The sequence below is a fragment of the Punica granatum genome, chromosome 8, assembly GCF_007655135.1.
Source record: "Punica granatum isolate Tunisia-2019 chromosome 8, ASM765513v2, whole genome shotgun sequence".
Classification (NCBI taxonomy): domain Eukaryota; kingdom Viridiplantae; phylum Streptophyta; class Magnoliopsida; order Myrtales; family Lythraceae; genus Punica; species Punica granatum.
The window spans coordinates 7901676-7917140 of NC_045134.1; the positions used below are offsets into that span (position 1 = coordinate 7901676).

The 15465-nt window shown below is 36.6% G+C and overlaps 1 protein-coding gene and 1 long non-coding RNA gene across 2 annotated transcripts; both read right to left on the minus strand.

The window, feature by feature from the left end:
• Nucleotides 1-6738: 6738 nt before the first annotated feature.
• Nucleotides 6739-11982, minus strand: LOC116188533. The gene is made up of 2 exons (XR_004152263.1): nt 11847-11982; nt 6739-8724 (listed from the first exon to the last, which is right to left on the minus strand). It is a non-coding gene; the product is annotated as an uncharacterized LOC116188533 (long non-coding RNA).
• Nucleotides 11983-12191: 209 nt separating this feature from the next.
• On the minus strand, nt 12192-12512 carry LOC116188685 (NDR1/HIN1-like protein 1). The gene has a single exon (XM_031518169.1). It carries the CDS (start codon nt 12510-12512, stop codon nt 12192-12194), a length of 321 nt encoding a protein of 106 aa, XP_031374029.1.
• Nucleotides 12513-15465: the final 2953 nt, after the last annotated feature.

Here is a 15465-nt window from a genome sequence, read left to right on the forward strand (position 1 = left end):
TCAATTGTTGAGGGCGGGTATTTAAGGGCACGTGATAACGTATAGGCAGAAATAGACCACACATTGCACGTGAGGGCGGGTGTTGAGGAGTAAAATGGGATAAATCCCACCTCGGAAAAGAAAAGGAAAATCCATCAGTTAATATATGGATTGGGTACCACCACTTATCAGCTTGAGCTTTTAAGTGAATATGAGCCCGAGCCCGTATAATTCCAATGGAAATTTAATAGCTACATTTCTGACAAGTCCCTGCCGGCCCTGAAGAAGTTGGGCAAGTCTCTTGGGGGTCTGAATCTGCAGCACTGCAATGGGATCAGCCGCCGCTCAGTTAACCGTCTTGTCGAGCAGCTTTGGAAGTGCGACATCCTCTACTGAGAATCGTCTCAGTAAGGTATAAATATTTATTAAAAAAAAAAAAAGTTTGCGTTCTCGTCTTTTTGGGTCCGTAGGGGTGATATGGGTCTTTCCGAGTCTGGTCCACATCCATTACATGGTTCTATTTTTCCAGGGCAAAGGATGGCCTGTTTTTGCGAGTTTCATAGAGGGAACTCGTTACTAGTTTACCTCGACCCCACCATTGAACAGGGTCGGAGATTTTGGGCAACCTTTTCCCTGAGGATTTAGCGACCATGTTCTGGAGATTGGTTAGTTTCTGTACACTTTGTTGGCCTAGCCGTCTTTCTCGCGTTTTTTTTGAACCCCAACTGGGTCCATCATGCGATTAGGTCGGGTCTTAGGTCTAATCTTTTCCTCAAAGGGCAGCAGTTAGTAGTCGAAGTGTTTGTGTCCTGTCGTCACATTCTGCAGTTCCAAGTCGGGATACCTTGTGTTTTCACGGGCTTTGGTGGTGGCAGAGCGAGTTGTTGACCGATCTGCCATGACGACCTCCGAATTCGGTTTTTTTTTTTCCCAAAGTATTTTTTCCGGTATTCTCCGAGGAAACTGTAGATTGTGATCTTAATGTAATATTGTAATCCTTTTAAGTTTGGATGCTGCGGCCCTTGGTGGTTGGTTTGTATGAACATTCTGTCTTATGGAAATATGTTATGATAAATAATAATAAAAAATGTGTCCTTTTGTAAAATTAGCTTTACCGTATGCATTCATCATGTGTTATCAGCTTCTGTTCAATGTGTTCATATATATATATATATATATATATATATATATATATTATAAATTGAAATTAAATCATTATTTGGAATATTTTTGGCCCTGTCGGCTGATGAAATTCTTTTGTTGCCGACAACCATAATATGATTGCCGACAACAATTTATATTCATCTGACTTCCGGTCCTTATCATCATCGGATCGATTCGTTCGATATTATTGAAAAAAAAGCAATTGCCAACTAGCATTGGTGGGCCTTCTTGTCACCGGCCCTGGCCCAATTTCACCCCAAGGGCCAGTAGTGTTTGTGGGCTTGTCACATGGGCCTTGGCCCAAGTACTCTAAGCCTCACTTCAATCTCTTGATGGGGCACCCCCGAGTTTTCCACAGGCTAGGTTTGAGTAAATTTCGATTAGAAGGGAGTTTAATGCATCTTGTATAATAAAGAGATAAAAGAAGGGAAAGAAAGGGATACGAAAAGTATCATTTGCGATAATTGAATCTGAAACATTTAGTTCAGCGTTTGGCATTGCATTATATGCCCTTTTCGACAAGTATGGACCTTAAAAGAAAAACCAGATTTATGCGGGGTGATTTTTAGTCAGTTTGCGGATGTAAAAACATTGTAAAGCTTCTTAAATCGGACATTTGGACCCTAAAAAATAGTAAAATCCACGAAGGAGGAGGCCACCAAAAATAGGAATAGGGCACCAGGAGCGTTTGGTTCGCAAGATCCTTTAAAACTAATATCTTGATTGAAGATGTAGACAATCATATAGGAAGATGGGAAAACGACATCGTGTGGGACCATATGAAACCTAAAACCTTAGCCTTTGGAGGACAAAAGGAAGTCAATTAAAAAGAAGTCAATTAGGGAGTGATCGAATTGAAGAAAAAGCAAAAATAAAGAGGTTTATGGAAAAGCTTGACTTAGCTAATTGCTAGCTGGATGCAACACCCGACGACGATATAATTTGTTGTTAAGTAATTGTACTTTCCGTGACTAGAACGATGCATGTCTGCAAATCAGTATCATTTTTTTTCTTGATTACAAGATAAGTCAAAAGATTAGAATAATAAAATAAAAATTCTAATATAACTTATAAAGAGCATGAATAGTCCTATCAGGAGAATTGAACATGCAATCTCTTCAGGGCATGTGCTACTGCACTACATCATCTATCTCTATAAGTCAATAGTGTGTATGTGTGTGTGTATAAATTTTTCATTGGGTCTATAAGCGATTAAACTCATCTCCAACCCAAAAGCTCGACTCAACTTTGAGTATAGCCAAAGTGCGCCCCCTCGCCCAAGCATAGAAGAGAAGCTCGGCTCGAGCCAGTTGTTGAAGGAAATGTTTAAGGACATCTGATAATGTGTAAGGAAGTGAAAAGAAACAAAGTCACACATTGCACATTAGGGCATGTATTGATAGGCAAAATAGGCTAAAATCCCACGTTGAAAAATAAAAGAATATCCATGGATTTATAAGCAACTTGGATGCCACCACTTAATATCTTTCACTAATAGATTTAATTCCGTATAATCTCAATGAAAATTTTAATATATATATTGATCATATCAATATCATTGTTTCTAATGATTCCTCACATCTATCTACATATATCTATGAAGTTGCATCCCTTGCAATAAATAGAGTTAGAAAAGTAAAATTTTAATTATTTAGGGGTAAAAAGGTCAAATCCATGAAATAGATAATGTAAAAAGGTAAATGTTCATTGAAATAAAGTTTAAAATACAATATCAAAATAATATTTACTTTGATGTCAAATTTAAAACAAATTTAATTTAAAAATAACAACATCAATAAAATAAACTTTTTATTTGAATTGATTTATATAGATATCTTGGCTCTCATTCTGGAAAATTTTATTTGCAAAAAAATAATTTTTAATTGCTAGGTTAACTGTACAATTTATAAACGAACTAAAATTTATAAGTATAAAGTTCAATATATTATTAGACTATTGCAATACAAATCTCCTATTATTTTAAATTTATGTTAGAAAATTAATTATTACAAATAAAAATTATATCATATATAACAAATTATTTAATTTATGTACATAAAACTTCAATTATATGTACTTTGAATCCACTTTGAATCCTACATATACTTTACTTGAATTAATCTATGTAGGTATTTTGACCCTCAATTTGGAAACTATTATTTGTAAAAAATTAATTTTCAAGTAATAGGTTAACTGTACAATTTATATAAACAAACTAAAGCTTATAACTATAAATTCCAATAGATCATTAATATATTGCAATACAATGCTCCTATCATTTTAAATTTATGTTAGAAAATTTATTATAGTAAATAAAGTTTATATTGCATATAACTAATTAATTATTTATGTGAATTACATTTATTTTAAATCCTGCATGGTTTATGAAAATTACTTTATTCAAATGAAACTCCAATTAAATTTGAAAAGCATAAAGAATTCTCAACGAGAAAATAAAATTATAATCACATCTACAACAAAAAATTCAACAAGTCTCTATAGAAAAAAATATATACATATACATATATATATATTCTAAGTACATATGCATTAAATCTCTAGTAATATATATTGTGTCCTGCTTAACAATTTGTTGGCCATGTTATATAATATATATATATATATATATATATAACGTACTCTTTAACCAATTTTCACAATTGCGTCACTTTGATCCATCCTCTTGCTGCCATAGGCCAATAAGGAACTCGATATATGTCTCCTTCTTTCTAATTGTTATTGACTCATTTACGATCTATCAGTAATTCTTTCTAATTAAATACTTTTTTACTGACCTAAAGATTGAATTTTATTGGAGCAAATTTTCATTGTCTCATTTGCTTTAAATGTCTTATACTTGCAATTTATTGTTAAGTAAAACTTATTTCAATTTGACACAATTATTGTAAAGAATATGAAAATTTTGCCAATTTAATATTCATTTTAAAAAAGAAAATGCATAATTTCATTTTATGTCAGAGGTTTTTGTGAGGAACCAAATCTCTAATTACACGCATCAAAATTTATGATAGTTAAATTTAATGAAACATAGTACGTTGAACTTGTCGATTTTTCTCTTAAAAAAATACATGATATACTCATTGAATGGAATTTATAGTGCCGTCACATTGGTACATCTAATTATTGTTGGCTCATTCAAGATCCATAAATAAGATATTTACTTAAATACTTTACAAACCGTAATATAAGTTTGAATTAAGGACTCAAATAAGACTCATCTTGCACTTTTTTCATAACTAAGTAAAACTTGCTTTGTAATAATTAAATCAATGTGAAAAATTAATTTAAATTTACTATTTTATACGGTAAAGTTTAGAAAAGAAGGAACATATATAATATTATTATTTACGTCATAGTTAAGTAAACGTATATATTAGAATTATTATTATTTATTATATGTTATAATTTATTATACGTTATATACAACATGTTATTATATTATTATATATTATATTCTATTATTATTATTGTATTTATATAATTATATTATTACTTACTTCGTAGTTTAGTAATGTATAAATTTAAATTATTTTAAAAAAAATTAAAAAAATTTATATTATAAAAACAAAAGAAAGTCACGAGTATGAACAACTATCGTATTTTTCGCGAGGATTCTAGAAATGCTTCCACTTTATATATTATAAAGAATTTATAATACGTTATATATAACAGGTTATTATATTTTATTTTATATATTTTTTTTTATTTATATTATTATATTATTATTTACTTCGTACTTAAGTCTTAAGTAATGTATAAATTTAAATTATTTTTAAAATAAAAAATAATTTTATATTATAAAAACATAATAAAGTCACGATAGTATGAAAAACTATTGTATTCTCTACGAGGATTCTAGAAATGTTTCTCCTTTATGTATATATAGCATAATAGATAATAGATAGATATAATAGATATACACGCAAGAGAATTTCTCATGTTTGATTTACCCGTATTTTATCTTGTTTAAACATTTTCAAGATTTGATAAATGCTGGCGACGAGGGGATTCGATCTAGGGCCCCCTTTGGCCTTCTCGTACCGTGCTTTCCACCAGACCATATGCTAAAGGGGTCATAAATTAGATGTACGTAGTGAAGAAAATGCACCAGCTAGCATGGACATTTGGATGGTTCGTGGGTCATGAACCATTCCGCGAATTATGAACAGTTAATTCGTCGAGTCTCATGACATCTCCGTAAAAGATCTAGAACCCTCGCAACCGATCTCTATTCAGAAGAAAAACATTTGAGTGGCTCTTGAACTGCTCCCCCTCTTGAGAATTCTGAATGGATCCGCGAACTAAATTTTCATCTCTGGTTGATCAGAGTCATTGTTAATTCATATCATCGTCACTTGTTTAATGGGGTTTTCTATAGTTAAATTAATCAGAGACCCACTACTGGAAGGTATATGCTGGAATTTCTTTAGTGACTAGAAACAGGAAAAGTAGAAAAGGCTAAATTTAATTAATATAATTTGTTTCAGATGATTCGAAACTTATTTTCTTAATCAAGATTTCGGATTTGAAATTTATGAATGGAGAAAACTCATGCCATAAGAGATTTAGGTCTCCTTAAAACTGAATAAATTAGAGTTTACTGAACTTTTGAATATCCTATATCATAATGTATCCAAAAAAATAAATAAATAAATAAAAAGATACGTCCAAATAAGTTTCGAGGAAAGGACGAAAAGAGTCATCGATTTTGACCGTCAACTTAGGCGACCATGTGGGCCCCTTGAATGCTTGCTTATATAAACAGGCCCCTTGGAAGCAAAGTAAGTTCGAGATTGCTTTTTCCGATTCGAACAAGAGCGAGCTTGAGAATTGTTCTCGCTTGCTTACTGGCCTAAATTCGATCCATTAGTTTAATAAGTTTATGCTTGCGTCCGGAATTTTCTTCCTGCTTGGTTGCTAGCGTAAGATTTTTTTTCGTTTCGTGCTTGGTTGCTAGCACAATCGAATCCGGAGTTTCTATTAACGTGGACGGCGTGAATATCGATAGAAGTGTCATATTTGAAGTTCTTATCTGACAAGTCAGCGTCAGTATTTCGAATTCAGGTACGTTCTATCTTCCTTACTCTTCTAGTAGTTTTGGAATTTCGTTTCCCGTGTCACAAAATTTTCAAATTTTCTGATTCCGCCAGCTTCCCGACGATACTGTCAACATCAACCTCACATTTCTTATATATCATTTTTTTCCTTCTGTACAAAATCAATTCAAATTCATATCGGTTACTTTCGCAAACATATCTCGAGACCTCTGCTCTGGTTACGCGGTAACTATACGACGATTTCAATTTGTCCATTTAGTTATCACAAAAGTCCACAGCTTCGTTGACGTACGTATCTATCGTTCATTAATCGTCATTACATGAATTTGCCCTAATTTCAGGGATCAAACGTCAGTTTACCCCCTTGAAAGGATCACACAGTATGTTCGCTTTATTCATCTTTGATTTATCCAAAGCCCATCCCAAATCGTTATCTTTACTAATGGATATTAACATACCAGGGTCGATGTATAACTTTCACACACTGTTATCAGAACTGGACCGAACGATTCGACCGTTGAACCGAAAATCGAATTTATATCCGATCCGATTAGCTTAAAAATTGAAAATGCATAAATAGATCGGTGATCTCAAAAAAATTGAACAGTTTTTAGATAAACCTACGTAAACCGATCGCTTGGATGAATTCAGAATTTTTTAAACAAGAAGGACCTAAAAGTAAATTTGAAAAATAAAAAAATTCAAAAGGCCAAATGAAATTATAAAACCCTAGTCTTCATCTTCACGGCATCATGGAGGTCCAGAGCTAGGGGCGGCTGAGATCGAGGACGAGGGTGAGGGGACGCTGAGAATCGCCACCGGGGCGGATCTTGGCGAGGTACTGGAGGCTGGAGGCGTCTTTGGTGACTGGGAGGAGGAATGTGTTCGGCAAGGAGACGGCTTGGGCGTGGAACCGGTGGATCAGAGAGACAATATAGAAAAAGAAGAAGAAGAAGAAGAAGAAGAAGAAGCTGCAGCCGCACCGAGAAGCCATGGATGGTGACACCCGGGGGGGTGGGGAGGGGAGAGAGAGAGAGAGAGATGAGGAGTTAAAAAAAGGCAGGGAAAAAAAATGGGGAGAAAACGACCGTCAAACTTCCCGGGGGGGAGGGGGTGGTGTTGGTGAGAACTGATAGGGGATGAAGGAAATGACTAGGATTCCCCCGTCTCTATCCTCTGCATTTATTTTCGACCACTCGTTCATTTTCCCTCTAATTTATCTGTCACTTTCTTTTTCTTTAAAATAAATATTAATTACATCGATGATCTAAAAAATTTTATAAATATTTTAAATTAATTTAAAATATTTTTTTGATATAAAAAGTTTCAAAATCGTTACAATAAAATATATTCTATCAATTGTATCTGACGCCATTAACGCTACTTTTACAAGCCCATCTTCACTATGTGTATATATATGGTCAAAATGGACAAAAACAATAAATTTACGCATTCCATTTGTCCTTCTTTAATTATTTTTCTCAACCCCGAAAAAGAAAATTATTTTGTACCTTCTCGCTTCGGTAATTTTATTATATATAGATATATATGTTTATATAGCTTGCATACACAACTTGCATTATTGCAATTTAAATTGAAACAATTGAGCATGACTAAGAATGTTATACGAAATATTGCAAAAATTATGGAGCGGACCTGTAGTTTGATCAAACTTGGTCGACTTTTCACGGGTAAATTTTATGACCAACTTAAAAAATCGAGCTGGCTGTTTCCATACGAATTCTATCAACATTCTCTTCATTTACCTCCAAAACCACCATTTACTTATGTGCATACATATATATATATATATATGATTATATAGCTTATTTATTTATTTATCTCTTTGATAATTTTTTTTAGGTTATAAAGGAGATTCATTGACTTAACATAATGAAATAGAAATCATAATAGTTAATAAAAGAAATTTCATTGAATATTGAACCTGATATCTTAATTACCGGACAAAAAATGTGCATCATTACACTATGTCCTCTTTTAATTTTGATCACTTTCTTAATCCCCCATTAAATGAAAATGTCCGCAATGCGATGTAAATTTCCTTTGCTTTTCTAAATAACTAACTATATATGCCAACCCAGTCACCAGATTTATTCATATTTGGATCTAAATTACCCTTTGTTTTCCGAATATATATATATAAGAACAATGCTCAATATTTTCCAAACTCCTCTAAAATGTATATATGCAATGTATGAAATATGCAAAATATTCCAACAAGATGTCTTCACACTTAGAAGTTACCCTGAATAATTCGGAGGCACCAAAACCTCGAAATCGTGCAAATAGAGCAAGTTGCCCCACGACAGTTTTAGGTTGTATGGCCCGCAACACGGTTATCTGAACAAAATTAAGGCGTGGTGCCGCAGCATATTTTGTTGGTGTCCCTTGGCACACTTTTATGAGGTCTCGTACCATGCTTCTTTAACGAATTTCAAGCCACAAACACACTCCTTGAGCTCCTTGAAGCTCCAAAGTTGCCCTTAAAACACAACACTTGACATTAGTAGCATGAATTTCTTAATAAATTTGCAAAAACAATTAAAAACGATTCAAAAGTTAAAGAATTGAATAAAACCAAACTAAAACTAAACAAAAATTAGCCTAAACTAACACTAACTTGAACTCCTCCCATTCAAATTTCGCCCAAAAGATTATCTTTTTACTCGGATTTCAAGAAGTTTTCAATGACAAAAATTCTTACGCTCCGTTTGGATTGAGAGAAATTTGATTTTAACTTTAACTTTAACTTTAACTCAACACACTACACAATAAAAATACACGTTTCCCAAGTCAAATTTATAAGGCCCGTTTGGTTTCATAGTTTGATTTTAGAATCATGATTTTGATTTTAACTCTACCCACTACACAACAAAAACACACGTTTTCCAAGTCAAATTTATAATATCATCTCATTTGTCATTTTCCACAATCAAAATCAAAGTTACTTTAACTCTGAAACCAAACGCACTCATAACATCTCATTTGTCCTTTTTCACAATCAAAATCAAAATCAAAATCAAAATCAAAATCAAAGTAACTTTAACTCTGAATCAAAATAATCAAATCTCATTTGTCTTTGCATCTGATAATTATCTCTCCCGCTCTCATATGTAGGAGACGTTTGGTTTTAGAGTTAAAAATTAACTTTGATTTTGATTTTGATTTTGATTGTGGAAAAGGACAAATGCGATTGTATTATAAATTTGACTTGAAAAACGTGTGTTTTTGTTGTGTAATGGGTAGAGTTAAAATCAAAATCATGATTCTAAAATTATTTTCACAAACCAAACAAGCCCGTAGTTTTCAACTGCGCTCGGCTCGAGAAGGATGGAGACTTCTAGTTCACGAGGACGTCGTAGTTCTCGTCGAGGACCTACTGAAAAGACAACCGGTCCATCTGCTTCAAAGACAACCGGTCGAGCTGAGAAGGAGACTCATCGTTCAAAGACAGCCGCTTCATCTGATGCAAAGACAATCGCTAAATCTGCTGCAGAGACAGCCGTTCGAGCTAAGAAGGAAACTCATCGTTCAAAGACAGCCGCTTCATCTGATGTAAAGGGAATCACTAAATCTGCTGCTGAGATAGCCGATCGAGCTGAGAAGGAGACTCATTGTTCAAAGACAGCCGCTCCATCTGATGTAAAGAAAATCGCTAAATCTACTGCAGAGACAGCCGTTCGAGCCGAGAAGGAGACTCATCGTTCAAAGAAAGCCGCTTCATCTGATGCAAAGACAATCGCTAAATCTACCGCAGAGACAGCCGTTAGAGCTGAGAAGAAGACTCATCGTTCAAAGAAAGCCGCTTCATCTGATGCAAAGATAATCGCTAAATCTGCTACAGAGACAACCGGTCGAGCTGAGAAGAAGACTCATCGTTCAAAGACAGCTTCATCTGATGCAAAGACAATCGCTAAATCTGTTGCAGAGACAAGCTGTCGAGCTGAGAAGGAGACTCATCGTTCAAAGACAGCAGCTTCATCTGATACAAAGATAATCGCTAAATCTACTGCAGAGACAAGCGACCGAGCTAAGAAGGAGACTCATCGTTCAAAGACAGCAGCTTCATCTGATACAAAGATAATCGCTAAATCTACTGCAGAGACGAAGCGACCGAGCTAAGAAGGGGACTCATCGTTCAAAGACAGCCGCTTCATCTGATGCAAAGACAATCGCTAAATCTGCTGTAGAGACTAGCGGCCGAGCTGAGAAGAAGACTCATCGTTCAAAGACAGCCGCTTCATCTGATGCAAAGACAACCGCTAAATCCGCTGCAGAGACAACCGGTCGAGCTGAGAAGAAGACTCATCGTTCAAAGACAATCGCTAAATCTCCTGCAAAGACAATCCCTAAATCTCCTGCAAAGACAACCGCTTCGTCCAGCCGGATGAGGAAGGAGACTTCTAGTGGACTTGCTAAAACGGTGACTGCTGCAAAACCATCTGTTTGGAGTTCAGTCCTCGGTGGAGTGGGGGATGGGATTGCTGCGGCCGCGAGGGCTGCTGGAGGAGATTTCTCTCTCTTTGTCTAGTGATTTAATTTAAAGATTAGTGTAGATGAAATGGGCCAGGTTTTGTGTTTCATGCGTAATTTCTGCTTCATCTACCCTGCAATAATAATATAATAATAAATAAATAAAAGTGTGTGGGGGTTAATCCCGTATGGGGTGAATTCCATATTTTAGGGCTAAACTACCCTTCCCCCTACATATATTTCTTTGCCGCCTACATCGCTTAGACCCCGCTGTTTTCAATTTTCAAATTTTCATTTCTATTCGTCCCATTACCAGGGCTGCTTCGTACCCTCTTGACATTCATGTGCCCTCTCGCTTGCTCGTTTGGCCTTCTTCTCACAGCCGCTCCGCCTGCGATTCTCGCCACCGTCCTCGCAATGCTGTCCTTCTGGCCACTCGAGCCACAGAACCGAATTACTCTTCTGCCTCACAAACTGTTCGCTCAAATGCCTGCCCCCAATCATCTCGCTCTTCATGGCATTCAGTGATCGAATTTTGCACCAAACAAGTGAGTTGCCGCCTGCATTGCTTTGGATATGTACGGTTCTCTGTGCTTCTCATCTACTTTTTTTTTTTTGGTAGATCATTAAAGTTTTAGGTAGATTCTTCTCATCTACTTTGTCCAAAATTATTTTCTCTCTTGACGTAAGTTAATTTTTTTTGTATAGTTTACTTAACGGTGACACGTCATGCAAGATGATTAGCCAAGTGAACTCCACATAAAATGCACGGCCTATTTAATTTGTTGTGTGTCTAGCACGATGGTATAAACCAACGTGGCATTTGACAGTGTCACGTGGCCGACGGAAGCTAGACAAGTGTGGCGCCCCAACTTAATTTTTAAAAAATAAAAAATAAAAACTTCAAAAAAAGTGAAATTAATGTCAAATAAATGAACATATAAGTTATACGGATGAAAATCGAATTTAGGATATTAAATTCTGAGTCAACATCTTGTACTGCTGTACTAAGTCGCCCTCTCCAAGGTTAAATCGATCTTTGAGTAGACATTATCTTATCCTTAGGCCAAGAACATCTTGTGACTACAGTACGTTGAATAAATATAAAATAAGTGCACACATTGTATGTACCTGATCAAATCACCGATTGAAATTGACATCGCAACTCTGCAAGACCTGATACTTGATGGCATCATTACCTATAGGGATGCCTGTGGAGGAAGCCCCGAACGTGAGGGACGCTGGACACTCCACAGTTATATGATACTCGCCCTTCACAAAGGCCCCGAGTCTCCATCTTACGGGTCCATCAAGCTTTATCACCATCACAGACATCCCGTTGACCAAGTCCTGACACAGTTCCAACCCGATGTATGGAGCTACCGGAATCGAGGTCCCAGAAACAAGCATGGACCAAACAACTGAGCTCTTGTGTCTCTGGTAGGTGTTAGGTATTTCCACCCGCGAGGTCACCGGCTAGTTGTGGTATGTTAGGGACGCCTCCACAGTTTCATAGTACATGACAAAGTGGGAATTTGGATTCCGCGACGAGATGGTGGTCTGGAACATGGAGCTGACAAGGCTTGGATCAACAGAGACGACGCTCAAGTTATAGAGCGTTATCTCTTGAAGGGTGAACTGGGGCTTATGGGGGTGGATGAAAAAGGCCCGCACGTCCGGCTTAAGTATGAAGATGAAGATAGGGAAAAGCAGGAGTGCCACAACAATACACGTGATCTTTCTTACCCCGTTCGACTTGGTGGTTTGGGTTTCGCCATCTTTGTCGGGAGAATCCATTTCTGCTTCTTCTCTAGCACCAGAGGGATTCGGGATTGAGGCTAGGGGCCTTTTACCCTGCTCCGACTGAGACCATGGAAGACAGCGAGGCAGAGGCGAAGTATTGTAATGGCACGCCCACAGAGAATCTTTCACGGTTGTTGATTGGGGACAGACAGCTGTCAATTCCCGCCGCCCCCCCTCCCCTTGAAATATATATTATAAGCGAGCAAAGTTTACAATGATTGCCCGGGTTTCACGCCCCACTCCCACGCGAGAGGCTAAAGTTCGATCCTTGGCATTGCACTCACAACGGAATCTTCTTCTTTTTTTTTCTTTTTTTTTGACAAAATTAACAATTTGATCCCCGAAATATACACCTCACGGCAAGTTCGTCCCGAAAATAAAATCTGTATACAAATTGGTCCGAACGTTGCAAACGTTAGGACGAATTAGTCATTCCGTTTGAAAATATGAGAAGTCCCTAACAGAACTTCATGAAGATGGCGTTAAACACCCACTGTTCATCATCCCTGCCGTTTCCTTCTTCCTTTCACCTGCCCGAAAATTCACGGATTGCCCCCAATTCCTTCTTCTTCCCCCAAAATTCAATCAAACCCTAATTACGCTAGAAATTTTCAAATTCGATCGAGCTTCGTTCTAAAATAGAGAGTGTCGGCCGTAAGGATCGTCGAGGAGAGCATTGGTGAGGCGCCATCATCTTAAGGACTTGCTTTGTTTTCAAATCCGGATGTATTCACAGTTATGTTAATGTATTACATCACATTTATTTTAATGTATTCACCCGTGCGTGGTCTATTCTTGTTTGGTGGTTCACCCGTGCGTGAGGATTGGGAGATTGTGATGTTTCACGATGACCTTTTATCATTTCTTGATTGCGCAAAATTTTTGGCATGTTGGTGTCTCCGGGTGAAGAAACTTAATTATTAGAGGTGACTAGTTTGTGCTTATTACAGCTTAGCAACAAGCTTACTGCTTGCTACAGCTTACAGAGTTAGTTTGTGCTGCTTCAACCGATAGATGATCGTGGTTAAATCATGCTTCAAAAGATACAAGACTATTCGTTGACGAAAGAATTGATTCAGCAGATAACCATTTTCATTTGGTTGTAATTATGACTTAACGTGCTTAGTTTCATTGGCTCCGTGGATACGAGGTATTAATAGAATGCTGAATTCCTTGAAACTTTTGGAATTTATTATTATTCTTTTACATCTTATTTTGTTTTTGGTCGATATATGATATACTTGTATAGTTGGTTACTAGCTTGTTATTGATGTATGGAGTTTGATTATTTCGAACCCGGATGTATTACTGTTGTTTGTAGTCCGGTGGCGATGCAACGGATATGAAAGCGAGCCCCATTTTCGGCTGAGGTTGGTTGCCGACACCATCAGTTGAAGTCCGTGATGCTTGGATGCAATTGAAATCAAACCGTAATTGAGCTACAAATCAAGGAGGAGAAGGGGAATAACCCCGAGAGGATCCAGGAGTCCCAGCGACTACGTTTGTTGATTTGCGTTGCACATGGCTTCCAGGTTAGTAGTGATTGTTGCTTTTGCTGTCTTTGGTTTGTGTTTGGCATGAGGTGATGGATTTTTGAATTGGTTTTATACAGGAATGATGATGAGGTTGGTGAGGAGGATATTGTTGAAGGATATGATGTAGATGGGCAAGAGGACCATTTTGAGTATGAAGGTATTGAGCATGTTGATCCATCAGTTTATTGGGATTCAGACTATATATTTAATGAGGATGCTGAAGGTCATTTGGATGAAGAAGAAGAGCATATTGGTGATGGATCAGATCTCGAAAATATAGAGCAGATAGTTGTCAGATTATCACTAACAACATCTCATATGGTCATCTCAAGTGATGAAGACGAAGGCTATATTTCAGAGGAGTTAGTGGACAAGTGTATATCTGATGAGGACAAGGGTGAAGAGGAGTTGAGAAAGTACCCCGAGTTTGATGAGAATGCCACATTTGGGGAGGTTCAATTAGAGTTACACATGTTATTCACAAACTTAACTATGTTCAAGAAAGCTGTGGCAGATTATAATATAGCAATAGGAAGGGTATTCAAGTTTGTGAAGAATGACAACGAAAGGGTGAAGGCAAAGTATAGATCAGAAGGGTGCAAATGGGAGATCTTCTGTTCTTGGAGTAATGAGGTGAAAACTTTCAAAGTAAAGAAGTTAGTGGAGCCTCATACTTGTGCTAGGGGATTCAAAAACAAGCAAGCTAATAAGAAGTGGTTGGCTGCTCAGCTTGTTGATGAATTAAGATCATACCCAACGATGTCAGCACATGATGCTTTTGAGTGGCTTAAAAGGTATAGAGGTATTCATGTAGATGACTATCAGGTATACAGAGCAATGAGGTTGGCCAGGAAAATTGTAGAGAGATTTGAGAAGTTACAATATCAAAAATTGTAGGACTACTGTGAGGAACTTAGGAGGAGGAATCTTAACTCTACATTTGATTTGAAAGTGCATAGACCTACTATAGAGCTCCCACCAACATTTGATAGGCTATACATTTTCTTTAATGCAAATGTTCTGGGGTTTAAAACAGGGTGCAGGCCCCTCATTGGCCTTGATGGGTGTTTTTTAAAGGTGTACTATGAAGGGCAATTACTGTCTGCTGTTGCTCAAGATGGCAATCAACATTTCTATGTGATTGCAGTAGCTGTTGTTGAGCAAGAAAGTAGGGATACATGGAGTTGGTTTTTGACAAATTTGCTTGGGGATATTGGACAATACAGTGACAATGGTTGGAACTTTATATCAGATCAACAGAAGGTACCTATGAATTACAATAATTTTTTAATATTGACTAAAACTTGAATATTATTTGACATCAAAGATTTTTGCAGGGTTTGAAATTGGCTTTGGAAGAATTATGTCCTGGTGCTCCACATAGGAATTATGTCAAAGATCTTGAGGAGTTC

Bases quoted from the DNA above. Each gene is read 5' to 3' on its own strand.
- LOC116188685 (XM_031518169.1), bottom strand. From the start codon at position 12,512: ATGGATTCTCCCGACAAAGATGGCGAAACCCAAACCACCAAGTCGAAC.